The sequence below is a fragment of the Acartia tonsa genome, chromosome 1 (assembly GCF_053477335.1).
Source record: "Acartia tonsa isolate MP-2025a chromosome 1, ASM5347733v1, whole genome shotgun sequence".
Classification (NCBI taxonomy): Eukaryota; Metazoa; Arthropoda; class Copepoda; order Calanoida; family Acartiidae; genus Acartia; species Acartia tonsa.
Genome location: NC_137260.1, coordinates 60,685,615 through 60,705,813, shown reverse-complemented (window position 1 = coordinate 60,705,813; position 20,199 = coordinate 60,685,615). Strand labels below are relative to the sequence as shown.

General features: G+C 34.5%; 3 protein-coding genes across 4 annotated transcripts; 2 read left to right on the top strand and 1 right to left on the bottom strand.

Moving 5' to 3' along the window:
• On the top strand, positions 1 to 8,533 carry LOC145325650 (uncharacterized). 2 transcript variants are annotated; one of them, XR_013881541.1, is made up of 11 exons: positions 1 to 409; positions 1,365 to 1,636; positions 1,911 to 2,000; positions 2,174 to 2,244; positions 2,617 to 2,841; positions 3,992 to 4,099; positions 4,659 to 4,769; positions 5,213 to 5,283; positions 7,068 to 7,161; positions 7,915 to 8,222; positions 8,355 to 8,533. XR_013881541.1 is itself a non-coding variant. In XM_080168608.1 (10 exons), the coding sequence occupies exons 1-10, from the start codon at positions 132 to 134 to the stop codon at positions 8,095 to 8,097; spliced, it is 1,503 nt and encodes a 500-aa protein (XP_080024734.1). In that variant the 5' UTR covers positions 1 to 131; the 3' UTR covers positions 8,098 to 8,533. The 2 variants fall into 2 exon arrangements, 1 of the variants encoding a protein (XP_080024734.1); XM_080168608.1 differs by having other exon boundaries at positions 7,915 to 8,533.
• Positions 8,534 to 11,618: 3,085 nt separating this feature from the next.
• Positions 11,619 to 15,151, top strand: LOC145325627 (uncharacterized). Its single transcript, XM_080168591.1, has 3 exons — positions 11,619 to 12,383; positions 13,004 to 13,093; positions 13,430 to 15,151. The coding sequence occupies exons 1-3, from the start codon at positions 11,884 to 11,886 to the stop codon at positions 14,706 to 14,708; spliced, it is 1,869 nt and encodes a 622-aa protein (XP_080024717.1). The 5' UTR covers positions 11,619 to 11,883; the 3' UTR covers positions 14,709 to 15,151.
• Positions 15,152 to 17,157: 2,006 nt separating this feature from the next.
• On the bottom strand, positions 17,158 to 18,682 carry LOC145325638 (uncharacterized). Its single transcript, XM_080168600.1, has 2 exons — positions 18,597 to 18,682; positions 17,158 to 18,308 (listed from the first exon to the last, which is right to left on the bottom strand). The coding sequence occupies exon 2, from the start codon at positions 18,280 to 18,282 to the stop codon at positions 17,458 to 17,460; it is 825 nt and encodes a 274-aa protein (XP_080024726.1). The 5' UTR covers positions 18,283 to 18,308; positions 18,597 to 18,682; the 3' UTR covers positions 17,158 to 17,457.
• Positions 18,683 to 20,199: the final 1,517 nt, after the last annotated feature.

Sequence of the window (20,199 nt, the reverse complement as noted above, 5' to 3'; positions counted from 1 at the left end):
CAGATTATTATATAACTGTTAAAAATGAACAAAAGATGAAAAGCATTTTATTTCTAAAATCTTTGACCTTATAGTTTTTAATAATATACCTATTTTACCATGTAGTTTTTAAAAAAAAGCTAGAAATAAAAATGAGAGATTCTCCCGGGCACATTCCACCGCCCACCTCCTCCTCACACCCACCTACGTTGGGTGTCATTGGGGGCGGCGGTGGTCCACCTCCCCAACAACCACCCCAATCCAACCTTTCAATATTTAGTGCGGACAGTGAATATATCCGCAACTTTCTGAGCTCTGTACCTGCCGTTTTTCCTGTATCGCCCGGAGCCATGCTGGCAGAGTTGACCGGCTATGCGCCGCTGTCTCCCAGTCATGGCTATCACATGTCATTGCATTCCTCCCCTGCCAGGTAAGCGCCATCACAGTATACGTACAAAAGGGGAGAAGTTTTGACACATTTGCGTAAACAGAGAGTATAGGCTTTATCTTTGGACTGAGAGGATAGGTTATTAGAGATAAAATCATTCTTATATGATAAATTTTCCCAAGTTTTAAGATTTTTTGGATAGGCCTCCAGGTTCAGGAGCTGCAGGCCTCCAGGTGGCCTCTTGGACAGGTAAAAACCAAAATCAAATTTTTTTAGAAGAGTTAAGAGGTCATTTTATTTAACAAAATATGCATATTTTTAAATGTTATTTATATAGTTATTTAAACAAAAAAGATGCTTTTTTTGTTTAATAATTTGACCTATACCTATCTCTTTAGAAAAAAAAAAATTTTATTTTTACCTGTCCAGAGACCACCTGGAGGCCTACAGCTCTTGAACCTGGAGGCCTGCAGCTCCTGAACCTTAAGGCCTATCCAAAAAATCTTAAAACTTGGGAAAATTCATCATATAAGAATGATTTTTTCTTTTATAACCTATCCTCTCAGTCCAAAGATAAAGCCTATACTCACTGTTTACACAAATGTGTCAAAACTTCCCCCTCTCTTATATTTGTACAATTTACGCTAAATTCACGACATACTAGAGATGTTACTTCTGCACAATTTATTTACAATTGTTGTTAATTTTCTTTAGTGTGATGCTAGACCTTTATCAGTGATGAAGCACATTACTGATTCTTTATTAATACTTTGTTTGATTTTTCATGGTAGCGGAGGTTTCTAGGGATGATTTTTCTTGGTATGGTGGAGGTACCCTCCCCTAACATAGTTATAAACCTTCACTGGATCTTTAAGACCTCCTAAGTTACAGACAGATAGACATCCTGCTAATTTTGTACAAAGAAAAACTTTTTAGAATTTCTTCAGAATAAAATTGAACAAATGAATTACTTAAATTCATCTATATTTTTATTTAGGCGTTCCCCCTCACCCCACAGAACATCCTTTCCCTCACCTGGCTACCCTTCCCTCATACCAAGAATAGGCAGTGGCTCAAATAAACATGTATACGCCCCCATCCTACCCTCTAGAGCTTATGACTGCACCCCAATACCTTCCCCGCCCCCACTCCATGATTCTCAGCACACCTCCTCTATACTTGGTCTTGCTGGCACCTTTTCTCCTGTTCGTCGGCAGAGCCAGGATTTTGCCAAAGATATGACTGTTGAAGATAACTTAGAGCAGTCAGGTAATACACATCTTAGATCTTCTTTACTTACAGATTTTTTTAGTACCTTCATTGTGTAAGTCACATGTAGTTTTTTCTACTATTTTTCTTTGAGGTGACGGGTTCGAGACAACCAAGTACACAATACTTAACAGTTTTAGACAAGGTTGTCATTATAGGAAAGAGATTTACAAATGACCAAAAGTCTCTTAGTAGCTTGCTTGAACAAGATACCTTACTTAAATTTCCGATATATAAGAAACGGTTTTTAAGAAATGACTGGTTTTAATTTCAGGTACAAGCAACGTGTTGGCCAGTTCTAGTTTTGGGCTAAATTCCTCTGGAGGTGGCCTCCTGGAGGATCCTGGATCTCCAATTCAAACAGGATTGCCATTTTGAAGTATATTTATTTGCATCTATTTTACAAAGTAAAACGGCAAACAAGATACCTTAAACTTGACTTTATTTTTTCTTTGATAGTTGTAAAACATGTAAAAACAGTCTTTACCTAGCGTACAAAACTGCAGTGGTAGGTCATGAATGGCAATTTTGTAACAGAGTTTGGTGATGAATCTGTGATGCAACTTACTGCTATTGGCGGAGAATCTCAAGACAACACGGAAAATTTAGTAAGTGTTAATTTTAGAAAGTAAGGTTTTTGGATTCTAGCCTTAGCATAAACTGTGTAATTACTACCTTTACCTTCTACTGCTTTGTTAGATTCATTTGATAATAGTTTGAGTAGGGAGAATGGTATGGTTCAGAATCAAGTAGAAAAAAACACCACTACACTGGCTTAAATCATATCTTGTAGGCATTTATTTATTTGTATCAGTAGGTATTTATTATGTTGACTGAAAAGTAAAATGTGACATTTCAAATTGTTCTGCTTTATATAGCTAAATATCCAATCCGTGCTGTTTTTTATTTCTGAATTATTTATAGCTAAGATTTGATCTTTTGGATGTTGTCATTCTTGTTAAAATTAACTTTTATTTTAGATTTCAAAAACAGAACAATCAGCTACTTTTACAACTGGAAATAAGAAACAAGACAAAAAGAACAAAGTAAAAATTAAGAGCCAAGAGAACAGCAGCACAATTTGTACCTCAAACCCCGCCATTTTAACTGTGCCGGGAGAAATTATTGACCAGAAAAAGTCGTCTTCCCTCAAACCAAAGCTTGCTAGCTGCGAGATCACTCCTGTTGAAGAGAATGCTAAACAGGTTGGTATAGTTTTTTTTTCATATACTCATACTTAAATAACACAATGATTGAAAATGATTATTTGTGTCTTGTTAGTATCAATTTAGTTGTTATGTCCTTTACATATTGTATATATTTTGACCAAGGGGGAGGTAGGTTGTGCTAAAATCCCTTAAAGGTGTGAGTTTTAAGTAGATGAACGATAATATTCACTAATTATGTGTTTTCCTTATGTGTTTTCCTTATAGACAAAAATTTTTATATATTTGTATTAAGTGAATATTATCATTCTACTAGTTTTTATGTATTTATATTAAGTGAATATTATTGTTTTACTTCTTCTTTTTAAGCCTTAAAACTCACACCACTGTGGGCTAGAATTGAATCAATACAAAAGTAAGTGCCGAGCCCTGGGACTTATGTATGGTGAAAATAGACATAAAACCATGATGATTCCAGGTAAAACCAAAATATTTTTACCCCCTAGGAGTTGCCGCATAACTATGACAAGAAAAGCAAATATTATTTATTTTAAATTTTGAACAACTTTGCTATTATGAAGTCCTTCTTAAAACCTCTCTATATATATGATTTATTTTAGGCTGAATTTTCGTGACCTTTGCAAAGCAAGTGATAAAAATGGCCATTTATTAACTCCCTTCAGGAGTGGTTTTATGAAGAACTTTGTTAAAGCAAAGTTGTTCAAAATTTAAAATAAATACCTAACATTTGCTTTTCTTTTCATGCTTATGCGGCAACTCCTAGGGGGTGAAAATTGAACTTGAAATTTTCAAATCTAATTTTCTTAAAAAGCCCCCGCTGAAATATTTTGGTTTTACCTGGAATCATCATGGTTTTATGTCTATTTTCACCATACATAGGTCCCAGAGCTCGGCACTTACTTTTGTCTTGATTTAATTCTAGCCCACAGTGACACCTTTACGGAATTTTAGCACAACCTACCTTCCCGTTTCTTAATTTTCTTCAAATTCCTTTGACGCAACAATCCTGTTTACTATATCAGCTACTTTAGAAACTACTTATTTTCACCCCCGTACTGAACTATAGATAGGTATAATTTACATTTTTCATTTGTTATAATAGGTAGGTATTATCTTTGTGTTAGCTGTTTATTGCTGCGCTACTTATGACATAATTATTTTATTGAAGGTTGCTGACAAGTTGTCTAAAGGTTGTAATTGTGAACGGAACTGTTTCAAAGATCTAGATCCTGTGATGGTATTTAGTCATAGAAAAAGTATTTCAAAGCTCTCAAAGGTAATTTATTATACAGCACAGGTGTTCTGTTATTATAGTTTGTCTGTATGTCTCCACTTTAATATCCTTAAGAATATAATCTAATTTGTGATTTTGACTGTAATAAAATATTTAATGAAAAAATTATAAATTCTGAAAACTTTAATGTGTATTGTGATTCTTAGTAACTCAAATGATTTTTAATCCTAGGGCTTTTATTTTAACATTTAGTATTCATTTGACATTTGTATGAGATAAACTTTTGATTTTTTTGTGAAGATTTCCCTCACCATAGAGCATTTTAAGGAAAGCGTAATTTTCTTTGTTTTTATTTAAGAAACATAATTCCCAGGACCTATGAGAAGCTACATTGTATAGGAGAACTTTGTCGGTACTGTGATTATCGAGATCCTTCGGTACAGACACACACATACAGATCCTGTTATTTTATTAAAAGAATCTTGATTATATAGTCTTATAGGAACCTGTCTTTTCTTAAAAGTAATAATACTGCAGATTTTATTATGGGCTTCAGAAAATTCGTGAAGATTCCTCCTAAAAAAAGATAATTTTATTACAGGGAGAGCATGATATGTACCTGATGGGCGTAATGTCCGCAACTCTTAGAAATCCATCCTTAACATCAAAGAAAAAAGAAAGAATGAGAAATAGAAATAAATATATTTACAAGGTAAATATTTAAACAAAGATTTTTTTAACATAATGGAAAAGAATAGGTACAGATCTTCAAATTTGAAAACGTTAAACCGAATTAAATCCTATAATAAGTTTTTTTTCAACCAAACATTCTTAACCTTTTTGAATCTATAGTAAAATAGTAATAAAATTTAGAGATCTAAAGGGATAAGATAATGGCCGATAAATTTATTTACATACCCAATGATGACACACAAATTTACCCCTTCTGTAGATTAAATTTAGTAGTTGAAACGTTTGAACACTCAACTCAATAAACCAACCAACAAAATTCAGTAAAAGTCCCCAAAATTGTTAAACCAGCGAATAGGAAAACGTTATTGTAGAACTTTGGGGACTGGTGTAATAAACAACCCATTGTCCCCTCTCTCTCTCTCTCTCTCTGGACTAAGTTACCAAAATAAATTTTATCATTAGGGAACCGAGGTCTGTCAAGAAGCCTATATTTATCTGGAAAATGTTTCAACACACCATTTAAAATCTATAAGGTAATTTTAGTATTTTAAAGACAACAATTTTGATATCGTAGTTGGTAAAAATAACGGCAGTACAGTGCAACAGTTACAAAAACAATTAGTGATGGCAATCCGTCGAATTTTTGGGCCGGATTGGGATTCCGGATTCTTAAAAGAATCCGTCAAAAAAAGTAGCGGATTCTGGATTCTTATTTTTGGCGGATTCCGGATTCGGATTCCGGATTCTAGCAGTATTTTAAAAGGCTTTTTAAAAAAAATGAAGCATGAAAAATAATTTGATGTCCTGTGACCACTGTACAGCCAATTAGAGGGCTTAGTTGACGGTGAGTTGTTTACAAGTTCATCACGTGATCGTTGGCTGTCCAATCTGAGCTCTTGGATTCAACAATCTTTGCCTTCAAAAAGAGGGAGTTGAAAGAAAAAACCCAATTTTAGCCTACCAATTAAGAATCAGGAATCCGCTATTAAAAAACGGATTTCGGATTCGGATTCCAAAATTGGCCTAAAAATTGGGCGAATTCCGGATCCGGATTGCCAACTCTAAAAACAATACACTTTAACAATCATAATTATACATGAGGAAGCACATGGAATCATTTGAAGCATATATTAAGTTTTTCCTTCTTAATTTTTAAAAATATGATTGTTTTTTAATGGCAATCTTTTCCCTCTATCCAGTGTCTCTTAAATAAATCTACAGGGTGTTTTTTTTTAATAAGACAAAAATATTACTTAATTTAACCCACTTGCCATTGACAGGAGTTAATGATCTATATCTTAATTTCTTCATTTGGTTGGGGAGTTTTGTATAAGAAAAAAAAACTTAGAGATTTTCAACAAATTATGCCTTAAAAACCGGTTTTTCCAAAGTACCTATTTTTGGAAGATTTTTGGATCATGACAAATTTAAAGGGTGTGCAAAAATGCTTACATTTTAAAAGTTTGAATTGCGCGGCTTGTGTTAATAGTAGAAAAATGTTATGCACACCGTTAGAATCGTCATAAACTCAGGTTTTTAGAAATTAAAGAACTATTCCTGTGCTACGCATAGTTCAGGAGCTACGTGGTAAAATGTTCTAACTGACTTAAAACTTTCTCACATTTTCCAACGTAGCTACTATACTACAAATAGCATAAGTATGAAACATATATTTCCAAAAACTAGAGTATATGACGATTCTAACGGTATGCATAGCATTTTTCTACTATTAACACAAGCTGAGCAATTTTGAATTTTAAAAATGTATGCATTTTTGCACACCTTTTAAATTTGTCATGATCCAAAAATCTTCGAAACATAGGTACTTTGGAAAAACCGGTTTTTAAGGCATAATTTGTTGAAAATCGCTAAGTATGTTTTTCTTATGCAAAACTCCCCAACCCAATGAAGAAGTTAAGATATAGATCATTAACTTTTGTCAATGGCAAGTGGGTTAAATTAAGTAATATTTTTGTCTTATTAAAAAAAAACACCCTGTATAAATATAATGGGGACCTTTTTCGTCTGCTCGTAAATTGTATTCTGCTCTTTTGTAGGGTCTTGGCTGTGTTAATATTCCCCTCGCTATTGGATTATTTTCAAAGACCCAATTGAAAGTCGGCTCAGGGTCCTCAGGATGGGGACATACAGTTATTTAACCCCTTCCCCCTCTATTGTTTTGCTATAATGTCTCTCATTTTGCAGATGAGTTTATTTCATATTTTTGCACTTTTTTCTCTCAATCTTTGCTACTATTAAACATAATTAACCTTTTTTATTCCAAGAATATATATTAATTGTATATTTAATTTTTCAGACTTCATACAACGCGAAATGGAATTGTGAAAAGAACATTTAAAATAGACTGCCATAAAGAAGAAACTAAGGCTGAAAATTATCAGAGCAAGGAGGTAATTGAGTAAATTATTCTCGCATTATCATAAGACAAAGAAGCAATGGCTACAATCAACTATTTTTTGTTCCAACTTCTATGTAAAAGTTACTTATCACCGCGAAAAAATTATTTATTTCTGATAAAAGAAACAACTTATACCTAAGAATTATATCTGTCCGTTCATTTTAAACATTTTAATTGCAAAAAAATAGTTATCTATAATACAAAGTATCTTGATGTCTGTCCGTCCGTCCCTTAAGATCTCGGTAACCACTGAACCGATCGGATTCTAATCTTCAGGGTATATACCCCCCCCAAAAAAAAAAAAAATTTCTGGGGAAACTACTTCACATAAATTGGCAGCACCAGAAAAAAAATTTACATTTTTTTAAAAATTACTTCTTGGGGCTTCGTTCCTATAGGCTAGTGGCGAAGCCGCTTGTTTGACTAAAAAGTGTTTTGGAATAGTATATCGTGATTATTAGGACAATTAGAGATTAATTTGAAATATTGATTTATGATTTTTATTTTAATATTCGTAAAAATTGTCTGTGATTTGATTCTAAATATAAGTTTTCGGTATGACTGAGAACCAGTCCAAATCCAGCGGATATTAATCGGTTTCGTAGCCATACTGGAATTAATATTCTGCTCTTTGCAATTGCTTATTTGTTTATCTTACTTTTCCGACTGATATATTGAGCTTTGCTTTAATTAACATTGTCATCCTTTAAATGCCAGTTTTTCATAAATTTGATTCTAATTTTAGGTAAATGACAAGTACAGGGTGTCCCTGGCGTCAGGATCTGCCAAGACAATATTTGTAAAAAGTGACAATGATACAGAATACACCACAAGTTTAACAATAAGAAATCAAGACGAGAAGATCTTCATAAAAAGAAATCCTGACAGTCGGACGTTGAATTTAAGAAAAAAATTTAAGATCAAGTGACAAATATCTTATTGTGATAATTTTAGTAACACAGCTCCTCTATAAATCAAGGTATGACGGTCTTTCAGCAAATACACTTTGCCAAAGTTTATATTTCCCAGGAGTAAAACTGGTTATGGAATCAGGTTAAGTTTGAAATCAGTGGCGTGCAGAGGGTTTTGTGAGCTATAGGGAAGTGTATAACAGGCAACAAGAGGGGTCTATTTTAGTGTGATGCACCCTCCTTCTGCACTCTGTTTCAAATAAACTGGACAAAGCTTCGCTTTCAACAATTAATTTTTACATCTAATTTTTTATAAAACTCTCACACGTTACTTACAATTTATACGTTTTACCTAATTATGAATAATGTAACTTGTTTGTTCAGTATTAAAAAAGTTAATGTGACCGTTGTTTTTTTATTCATGTTATATTAATAATAAAATTATTAATTATTTTCCTGAATATTCCTTATATCTCGTACTGTTATTGTTTTAAAAGTTTTATAATGACAAATTGTTTCTACTTTCTCATTTGTATGGCCATAAGGTCCTTTAAAACTATTTTTTGATTTCGAGATGTTTTGTTTTATTTTCCATTTGAATATCATAGTTTACAAATCTATTTATACATAAAATCACGAAACCTTTGGCAATAAGGCAAATTCTAACAATTTAATGAAATGATCCCTACTACAGTCCAGAGATGCTAGGGGCGCAGCCGCTAATCCTAATTAAAGGCTTTTTTTACTACAGCATACACTTTTGATATTTTCTGATCCGATTGAGTTCTTCCGTTTGAGGAAATTCTTATAAAGGTCCTTGAATGGTTTTAGGCTATTTATTTGGTTTCTTCACAGCCATGCGAAAGTTACAGTGTAGGGAAAAGGCAATTTTTGGCTGTTGACATTAGGTTTTCTTAATATAGATTGCTCCAAAAAGTGTGTTTAACTCAGCAATTCCCAATGGGTAGCAAGGTTGGAATGGACATAATGACAGAAACTGAGCAGTAGGGTAGATAAGTTTAAGGAACATCTAATTCTATATCAAACAAGTAATTTTTATAGCAATGAAAGAAGACGGTATTACAAAACTTTGGGGGACTAGCTAAATACCTAAACAGCCCATTGTCCCCTCTCTCTCTTTCTTGGTATAATTCTAAAAAAAATGCCCTTTATATATCTCAATTCTGCAAAATCACACTTTCCCTTGTTAGTTACGGACATACATTGTGTGCTATAGTTTAGCTTCGCTACCAAAAAAACATTTTGGTGGTTAAAAGAACAATAGAACTGTAGCGCACTTGACATTCAATATTTACTTTCAGTTTCAATACATACCACTTGCGCTTTTTCTGGTCCTTAAGATAATTGGACAATTAGTTTTCTGGTAAAACAAGAATGACTATATCCAAATTTCAATAATGGATAGCAAAAACAGGAGTTGCTAATTCTAAATAGTCTCAAAAAGACCAATTAAATGGCTGGTAGGGACGTATTTTAATAGACATATTATTTATCCTCTTACAAGTTCTATTTTCATATCTAGAATAAATCGTTTTCAAAATATTTTGATAAGTTTTTAAAAGTTTTCATCAGATATCAAGAATTTGTTTGATTTTCAGTGAAGCTCCCCTACTTAATTTGTTTGATTTAGCTTGCATTTTTCAGATTAATAATGTAGATAATCCTTAACATGTGAAAAATTAACAAAATAGTTTTCTTTTAGGCAAAAAATGTTAAGGAAAGTATTGGTTGGTTTAAGAGTTGCTTTACTACGTTAAAAAAAACTGTTTAAAGTATGCATAATCATTCCCTTTTTTTCCAATAAGAGAAAATTGGCTTGGCTTGACCAATATTTGACCCAAATAACCCAAAATCTGGGACAAGGTCTTTTTTTTTAGCTTTCCCAATTATACAAAGAACATATTGTTGTACCCAAACATTTACATTTTTTATCCAAACAATTTAAATGTGCCTAATGATAATAAATTAAGTTTTAACGCTTTAAAAAACATGTCAAACTGGTATTTAAAGATCTATCCAAGGACTTTAAAATCCAATTTTTTCAATGCATCTGTTCTCTTTCTCTCCTTCTCTTTATTAAGTAAATTGATGAGATATTTTGAAACTTGTTTAATTCTCTAGAAGCACACAACAGCATAGCAACTTGTGATTGCTCAACGTTTCCCGCCAAAAATTATAAATGTATGTATATAGGCAGCTCTAGTGTAGCATAACGGGATAGCTGAGGCTTCCTATGTGGGCTACATACATCCCCCCCATAGAAGCATTTACTATTTTCAGGGCTATTTCAAAATTATGAAAACATGAATAACAATTTAACAATAATCATTAAGAAATTTGATATTTGTTCCTTTATCATAACAATGGAGAGAGATAAAAAATAAAAGGCTAGTATGACCCCTGATGTGTTTTCTACCCTCTTTAATTTTAGGGACAAGGACATACCATCTCAAGAAAAAAATTGTCTAAAACTTTGCTTTCACCTTCTCTAAAACAATCAAAACTTCAATGACATCAATTTATAATGATTTTGTACGGCTTAAGATGTAGAAAAATAAAAGTATTTGCTAGAAGTAGAAGGCTGTGGGTTTTAGTCTCGTCTAAACCTATAAAAGAAGGCAACATTTTTTCACTCTACTTTGTCATGCGCGTGTCATTGAGGGTGGGAGTGCCTTTTCATGCAAATTAGGGTATTGTAAACTCACTGTTAGGACTGCATGTAGCAGTAACTTGAAAGCCAAAAATTTTTTCTTCAATATTCTTGTCCCTATTTCAATGTTCCCTTTAGTACAAAGCGTAGCATAGGAAACAGAGGGGTCACCTAGGGGGGAGGGCGGACAAAGCTACGCATCATGCTTGTTGACAACGAGGGGGGGGGGTGGCGTATGATACAGGAGCATAAGGTGGGAGGGTGGGTGGGTCTTTTATGAGCAGGGGGGGGGGGGGTGCAAAAGCATGAGGATTTTAATCCTGGGTGTTTTTAGAAAATTGCTCAATTGAAAATAAAACTAGATTACATGAAAAAATTGTGAATTTTGCCTTATTGGGGGGTGGGGGGGGGGGTGAAGATATCATTATCGTAACACAAAAATCTCCGATATAAAAGGTAATATATTTTAATGAATTAAGGAAAAGTAAATATAAATACCACATAGAAAATCCTTTGAAAAATTCGTATAATGCAGAACAGCCAGAAATTTGAATATGATACTCTATTATCCTGACAGCAAATATTACTTCAAGCTTGATAGAATTACAAAATAAACTTATTAGGCAATTGTAAAGCATTAACTATAATGCAAAAACATTACCCATGGCAGGTTGAGAGTTGAGTAGTGTAAGTGAATTCCACTATAAACTATACAAAACACAAAGCAACCCTCCCCCACATACACCTCATTGTATTTACAACTATATTTCCCCTAAAAATACATGTCTCCATACTCTTCATAAATATGGTGGATGCGTACTCTCTGTTATCACGCGCGCAATTCTGAATCCACCAATGAGCGCCCAGTATTTTATTGTTACAAGCCAATAGCAGCCTCTGTTTACAATGTGACGTCACGGGACATGTTGAGATTTTCGCGCCAAAAGCCTAATCAAGTTTTAGTTTGCATTAGTGGACAGACATTTAACCCATGGCTTTTAAATCTTCTATTTGTTAAAGTGAATTTAAAGCCAATCAAAAGTTAAATTCCAAAGTACAATGGTGATTAATAGATAATTAATAATAAAAGTTAGTCAAGTTAATAGAAGAATTAAATAAATACTAGTTCAAAATGTCTTTAGAGGAGGGCAGTGAGATTGCCTTTGTTGAATATTATCCAACGAACGGTAGTGATAATAACCAATATTATATCCAAGTTCAATCGCCTATATCAGTGCACCAAACAACCCCACGGACTAATAATAGCAGCGCCGCCTATTATACAGGCAGCAGCCTGGACAACACGCCGGATTCTGTCCGCGGCGGTATCCAAATTAACACAACTCCGGTGAGAAAAATAGCTCCGTCCAGAACTATCCTCCAAGAATTTCTTCCCTCTGCCTCCAAAAACTACCTGGAAGAGTCATTATCCCTGGCCACGCCGTACGTACTGACTCCGGACAAAGATGTTGACCATCAGCTGCGCTCCAGCTCGCCAGACAGGGCGGCCAGCCTGCTGCAGTACCAGCAGGATTCTGGAAAGCGTGGTAGACCCAGGGCGGATGTTATCAACACCTTGATGGTGGAGGGATCTCAAAGTGGAAGCAATATTAAATGCAAAATTTGTTATAGGTAAGATAAAATTGTTTAGTACAAAAATTATCAAAGCCTCTAAATTGATTGTTTACTACCTACTTATTAGCTAAATTAATTGGCATGATTTAAATTTCATCTCGCATACTTTTAGTCAATATACTGTAGTATATCACAAATAAATTTCTGTTTCAATTCTTATTGTTTATCTTTAGATTGTTTTCTAACTTTTTACTCTGCCCCTAGTCTCTATGGGAGAGCAGGGGATATAAAATATAAAAAAAATAGCCAAAAACTACCCCAGGACATCTAATCAAATAGCTTTGGATTAACAAATTCAGAGATCTTTAGCTTCAGACAATAAAACTTATTCATATGATAGAAAATAATGATTTTTTAAATATAGGTTCATCCAGGCAGCCAAATAAATATGTATCAAAATCCCTTCACATGTGTTTGTCCCATGTAACACTTTAACAACGTATATTTACTTAATAAATATCTTTTTTGTCATATACCTATACTTTGCTTTTATTTTATTAGTTAATAATGAAAATATAACTGGTGATTTATTTAGCGGAATAATTGAAGGCATTAGTTTATTTGTTAGGGTAATTCTACGGAATTTAAATAAACGATTAACATGTATTTTTATTTAGGGTATTTCCCCGGGAGAAGAGCCTGCAAGCCCACCTGCGGACACACACAGGAGAGAAACCATATAATTGTGACTATCCAGGCTGTACTAGGTAGGTCAACATACATGTCCATAAAAGAAACAAGGACAGCTTTGTTTATGTGTAGCGCAACAATAAATAAAAGTTAAGATTATTATTAGTGAGAAATGCAAAAAAATCACTAAATATGTCATTCTCACATGAATAATCTTAAAATAATCTAATCTCCCTTCTTAAGTTGAATTAGGTATAGCTTAAATTAAAAATTAACCCCCTCAAGGTAAAGTTCATGGGAATTTTAGTGAAAGATTACATTATCTAACTTTTGATTATAGATAGAAAGTAATATATTTAGTATTTAAACACATTTTGTTTAAAAGTTCTTAACTAATATTCTTTTATTTTCAGAGCCTTTACACAATCTGGTCAACTGAAGACCCACCAAAGACTGCACGCCGGCGAGAAACCGTTCGTCTGTTCGCATCCCGGCTGCACCAACCGTTACACTCACGCCAACCGCCAATGTCCGGACCATCCCTATGCGAAGCCGCAACGTACAGCTGAATTAATTCTACAACCCAACATATCTGCCTCAGAGGATAAGGCCAAAGTTATGGCGTGGCTGGCTAAATACCGGCGTGAAAAAGACGAACGGACGCCGGGTAAGGTCGCTGGCAATCCAGCCAGCGGCCAATCTCTAGACTATTCTAGCACACCAACTGTACCTGAAGAAGACTACGATTCTGGCGATGATGTGAGACGGAGTAAATCCAAGCGTGGCCTCGCTTCTGAGATGGACCAATGTGTTGACCAAGAAAATGTTCCCTCCAATACCCAATATTTGTCAAGCTCTCCTCCTGACGGCCTACGTAGGGACTCAAGTTTCCTTCTTGCTTCGCCAACCACACCGCGCGCCCTATATGCGCAACAGCGGCTGAACCAAGCACTGCAACGGGCAGCGGCCGTTGATCAACACCAGTCACCATCAACACATCAAATGTTAAGCAGTGGCAGCTTACTGCTATCACCTCCAACTGCAAACTTCTCTCCGCTGAAGCGGCGAGGTCATGATCCACAATCGCCGTTGAAAAGCATCCGCCGCACGCTTGGTGATATAACTCCAACAAAAAATTGCCGCGACATGACTGGAGATATGGACCTTCCTTTTAATTTTGGCATTCCAACCTCCCCGGCAAATTTTACCAGTCCGCCAGAGAATGCCTTACTAAAAACGCCACTTTCTACAGAAAAATATTTCCCTTCTACCTCGCCCAGTGTTCAAGGCAGTCCTGCACTGAAACTAAAGAAAAGATTCCAGGAACGGTTCCAGGAGGAGAAACAGATTGAGCGGGGCGAGGAGTTGCTGGCCAAACCCATCCTCTGGGGCGAGGAGGAGTGGAACATTACCCCGGTCAAGCACAACATAGCCACCAGTAGAATCGGCAGGGTGCACGCCACAAGCACCATCAAAATTGAAACCATCCCAAGTGTGAAAAAGGAGCTGCTGTGTTCGTCTCCGTTAAGGCGTGAAATAGCCTCGTCTCCGGTATCCGGAGAAGTTAATTCTTCGCCTCTGAGAGGCAGGGGAGAGTCAAGTTCACCTCGGCTGCTGGTTGCCACTGCGTTGGTCGAGTTGGGCGACACAAACAGGGAGGATATTCCCCTCAACCTAACCAAACATAAATAAGCGGAGATAAATAAAAATATATTCTAAACATGCAATTTTATGGGGGGGACAAATTGGTGTAGATCAGTTTTAATTAATAGTTTCCTATCCCTGCAAAATTGTATTATTAGAATACTGATTTTTTTCTCTGATATAGTATAATTGACATGGACATTAAATAAGATTAAGAATGAAACAAGTTATTTCAGCATAATTATAATTGTGTTATAAAAAGTGTGTTTTTGCTCTTAACTGCCAGGGTTATTATAAAACCAAAGATTATTATGTTTTCAACTATTTTTATCCATAAAATGATGAAAATTATACTTTAGTGTAAATGAAAAGTATATCGTTTAGTCATTAGAGTTAAGGAAATTTACATAATGTAAATTGATTAATACAGTGTTTTTTTATGTATTGTATTTTTATTGTGTAAAAATAATGTAAAATAAAATATGGATTGTGTTAAACTTTAATCTTTTTTAATAGTTATATATTTAAATTAAGGACAATATTGTCTAAAAGTAGCGAAGCAAAATAATCTATAGATTAAAAGAATAATTTAATAAGGATCATAAAGGAAAGCCAATGGTCGATAAATTGATGCACCGCACATCCCCAGCGAAGATAAATTAAATTGCTATTATTGGTTGAAACGTTTGGACACTATCAGTATGAAGCAACCAATCAAGATTTTAACAAGGAAAACAACATCTATATGTAGCGAAGCACAAAATTCATGGTTAAAGGCAGAGTTGTGGATCCGGATCCGCATGTTTTGAGTCCAAGGATCCGTATCCGCAAAAAAATGCGGATCCGGATCCTGCGGTATAAATTTATGGAAAAATCTACCTAAATTTATATAAAATAGTCACTTACAAAGACATTCTCGTGATGAGAGCCAATCTTTAAGGTTTAGGTTCAGACTTAAAAATTAAAAATGTTTTTGACTTCGAGATTAAGTAGGAAATAAATTTTTTTTTTTTTTAAATTGGTGATTTTATTTTTATTGTCAAGGATCCGGAGTCGGATCCGGATCCGCACTGACCAAATTTTGAGGATCCGCATACAATCAATGCGGATCCGCAACCCTGGTTAAAGGGCATCTAGTCAGTGATCAAAAACATCACCCAACCTTTAATGTTTTCATATATTTTTCATGACTGGATTTTGTATAGCAATTCTTCACACACAAAAAATCCGCCGTCTATATTAAATAGAATATGAGAAAATCATATTCGGAGAATTATACAAAAGCTTCGCAGCTAAAAAGTACCCAATACTTTTCACCTACGCATGTCCAAATGTCCTCTCCCTCCCTCTCAGTTTACTCATTAATCTCGTCCCTCAACCGTTATAAAAGTTGATAATCCTATATTTACATACTAGCGACTTCGCTCTTAGTCTCTAGGGGCTTTGTCCCAAGAGGGTTGATCAACCTAATTTTTCGTTTTTTAGATTTAAAAGAAAATATATTTCTTTTTAATTTAATTCTTTTGGGGGAGGGTAATTTTTTTTTTTTTTGGGGGGGGGGTTAGACTTCACTATTTTAATTTTTGTTGTAAAAAAAAAATATTTTTTTTTGGGGGGGGGGGTTATAAATGGTTATAGGGAAAAAAGTTGAGAAGGAGAACCCGATCGGTTCAGCGGTTAGCGAGATCCTTCGGTGGAAACAGACAGACATCGTTATACTTTGTATTATAGATATCCAAACTAATGCAGGAATAGGGTATATCCAACAAGCGAAATAAATCTAAAATAATATTTGGGGGGCAGATAAAGAGGTCGTAAATTCGATTAAGTGTTCCCCCACCAAAACGATAGCTGAAAATAACTTATAGGTTTTCTGATTTAAAAAAATTTCTTTGTTAAGATAAGCTGAAATTAAATTTTGTCCCACTATGTAGCACTGTGAACTATTTATGTAAATTCGAATGGATAGGTATATCTATTACTATCGGTTACGCCTCCCCCGCGAGGCCTCTAGGGGCACTTGAGGAGGGGGGAGTTGAATTGGATAACCCAATTTCTTTTTTTAGATTTTAAAAGAATTTAAAGTTAAAAATTAAATTGAATTTTTTTGCGGGGGGTAGTTATTTCTAGGGGCGATTTCTCTTTGGAGGGTGGTTGTACCCTCCCCCAAAATAGTTATAAACCTTCCCGGGACTTATGAGAAGCTACCATGTTAAGTAGAACCCGATCGGTTTAGCAGTAAGCGAAATCCTTCAGTACAGATAAACAGACACACAAACATTTTTTTACTTTATTATAAGGACTAGTTGCTTCGCCCCTAGCCTCTAGGGGAGGGCGTGGGATGTCAGAATAAAAGCCTAAAAATCACCTTAAGATATTTATAAAGCTTTCACAAAAGCACAGCCTATTCGTACGTGTAATTTCCGAGATCTTAAGCTTCAGACAAAAACCTTACCACTTTGTATTAAAGGATTTTAGTAAAAAAAATTCAAATAAATTAAATTATTATTATTTATTTATATATTTTAGGCAATTATTAAATCTTATTAATTACTAACATAATAAAAGGTATACATATAAATACAATAATACATATATAAAATTATGATCTAATATCATTAATCATTAGGTAATCATTAATAATGAATTCTTTAAAAACTTTTGCCCCACTAAAATCAGTGGGGCAAACTAAAAATTTAGAGGGGATGATTTTGCCTCACTAAAATTTTAGTTGGGCAAACTGATTAGTGGGGCAAAAGTTTTTTTAAGAATTCACATCTGGTTTAAAATGAAATGGTTAAGGATCTGGTCTGCCAGAATCATCAGAGCTGGATGTATCCATGGATCTGATGCTCCTTGGCCGCTCAGGTGACGCTTGGAATCCTGCAGATGCACTTCTGGTGGCGGGGGAGGATCCAGGGGAAACTGGTCTGCCAGAATCATCAGAACTGGACGTATCCATGGATCTTATGCTCCTTGGCCGCTCAGGTGACGCTTGGAATCCTGTAGATGCACTTCTGGTGGCGGGGGAGGATTCAGGGGAAACTATCACCTCTTCTAATTGGATGCTATCGTCTTTTAACCCCCCCTTTCTTGTAAATACCCAGAATGCAATGATGTACAGGGTTGCAAAGAGGGAGGAAGCAAAGAAAATTGCTGAAATCACGAGGGCGCTCCTAGTTATGTGTACAGCACAATAGTACTCACTGTCCATATCCATGACAAAATACGTTATATTTCTATAAGTAACAGCAGCGTAGATAAAGAAAGTAAAGAATATTATTACGTGGGACAGAAGCATCGCATAGTGAGAATTAATCATAAGCAAGACAATAGTATTTCCTTTTCTTGATAGCGTTCCATCAGCCCAGGCATCCTCTACCATAACCTTACAAGCCAGGCCAATGATGACAGTAAACAGAGATATACATCCAGCAACCAAAGCGAACTCCAAGAAACCAACATTGCACTCTCCGGGATCTCCGGTAACATACAGCATCAATAGCAAGGTGGCAGATACCAGCGGCAGGATGGGCCCTAACAGCTGAGCTGCGTTCAGATGCGGGCTGTCATATGACGGGTTCTTGGTCAAATCCAAGTTGTATTTATTATACCAAGTCATTTTCGGCTGATTCACTTCTTTGTAGTCTATAAAAATAAATTATAAATAATACACAAAATTCAATTTAAATACTTACGTATATATTATATTCCAGTATGGCTTAATAACCGCTAGCCATACTAAAAAATCATGTATGGCATTGTACCACAGACAATATTTTATGAATAATAAAATAAAAATCATATTATTAATACCAGTTGTTAGACTCTAGGATCTAACAAAATGGTTTGAACCTTGATTTTTTTATTTTAATATCCGCAGAAAGCTATCTATAATTGATGAATAATTATTATAACTTAAGTAAAAAAAATTACCTTTCTTTACGGAAGTCAGATTACCTTTTTTAACGAAGGTCAAAATTATACTGTGACAATATAAAAATTAAATTTGAACCAAATTTAAATTCGAAGATTTTTTAAATTTTAGTTCGCGGATTTTTTTTCAAAATTAATTAATTTCGTGGATTTTTTTTTAATTATTATTTTTTTTTTAACTTCAATATTAAAATCAAAATAGTTTGAAATTAAATTATTATGTGTTAGGTAAATAAAGTAAGATAGAGAATGACGAACATAAATATTATCCTTCATTTTTTATCATAGCTTTAAGGGATTTAACAGTACTACCTAATTAAAAGTTTTAAAAAGAAAAAAAAGTGGGGTTCAGGAGCGATTTGTCTAATAATCTTCACTGCAATCGAGAACCATATCGGTCCAATGATTAGCGAGATGCTTCAGTGTTACCACAGACATACATACATAAATTGTTACTTTTAAACATACTAGCGGATACGCTCCTAGAGGCCTCTAGGGACACGTGAAATTGTTTCTTTTCAATCTATTTTAAAATCAGCTAATTACCAAAAATATATTTTTTTCGCCGATAGATGGTGTTAGTTATGTTTTTGGCTAATTACAAAAATGTCCGCAGGGCGATTTTTATTTTTGTCGATTTCTCCGAGTAGGGTGGAGGTACTATATAGTTATAAACCTTCCCAGGACCTATGAGAAGCTATCCTATTAAGGAGAACCCGATCGATTCAGCGGTTAGCGAGATCCTTTGTTAGAAACAAACAAAAAGACAGACAGACATCGTTCTACTTTGTATTATAGATATAGGAAAGCGTTGCCTCTCAATAAAATAGGTTAACCTTCGATCCTAGCATACCTTATTTTTTGTGACTCCACTTAAAATATGTTAAAACAAGGATGACAACATCCATAAAAGCGAAGCACTAAAACGGTATGACAAACGGACATGAACGGAATAATCAGAATATAAATGTATAAGAGTCGAATCAAAATTGTAAGTAAATTTGTTGAAAAACTGCTTTATACAGGATAATGTTTATGGACATACTTACATATTTAGGACTTGATTATAGAATTGCTTCGCTTATAACATTAAACTTGTTCATCACACTTTTAAAATCACGCAGCCTTATAATCATGAAAACTTAAAAATCTAGGAATCGATCTAGCACCGCAATTAATAGACAAATCCTAATGAAACTTGATGGAAATATGTAGAACATGAGCATACTCAATCCCTGATAATTTCAACCGTCAATCCTGAATAGGAATTGAGAAAATATGAAAACCTAAAAAATCTAGGAATCGATCTAGCATCCCAATTAATAAAAAAAAATATTAATAAAACTTGGTGAAAATATGTAGAATATAAAATTAATTAATCCCTGAAAATTTCAGCCTTTTATCTTGGAAAGGAGTTGAGAAAATCACGAAAACGTAAAAATCTAGGAATCGATTTAGCACCCCAAATAACAAACAGACGGACAAAACAATGTATATATTAGATGGGCATATATAGTGGGAATCTTTACTAAAAATTTCAGCTGTCTATCTTGAATAGAAGCCGAGAAAATCACGTTTCCCCCAATTCATTAATTACGGACGG

What these genes read in the sequence shown, in the direction of transcription:
- LOC145325650 (XM_080168608.1), top strand. Translation starts at nt 132, where the DNA reads ATGAGAGATTCTCCCGGGCACATTCCACCGCCCACCTCCTCCTCACAC. An exon ending in TTGCATTCCTCCCCTGCCAG is followed by an intron (nt 410 to 1,364) that starts GTAAGCGCCATC and finishes ATTTTTATTTAG; the next exon opens with GCGTTCCCCCTCACCCCACA. An exon ending in AAAATTATCAGAGCAAGGAG is followed by an intron (nt 7,162 to 7,914) that starts GTAATTGAGTAA and finishes TTCTAATTTTAG; the next exon opens with GTAAATGACAAGTACAGGGT.
- LOC145325627 (XM_080168591.1), top strand. Translation starts at nt 11,884, where the DNA reads ATGTCTTTAGAGGAGGGCAGTGAGATTGCCTTTGTTGAATATTATCCA. An exon ending in AAATGCAAAATTTGTTATAG is followed by an intron (nt 12,384 to 13,003) that starts GTAAGATAAAAT and finishes ATTTTTATTTAG; the next exon opens with GGTATTTCCCCGGGAGAAGA. An exon ending in GACTATCCAGGCTGTACTAG is followed by an intron (nt 13,094 to 13,429) that starts GTAGGTCAACAT and finishes TTTTATTTTCAG; the next exon opens with AGCCTTTACACAATCTGGTC.
- LOC145325638 (XM_080168600.1), bottom strand. Translation starts at nt 18,282, where the DNA reads ATGACTTGGTATAATAAATACAACTTGGATTTGACCAAGAACCCGTCA.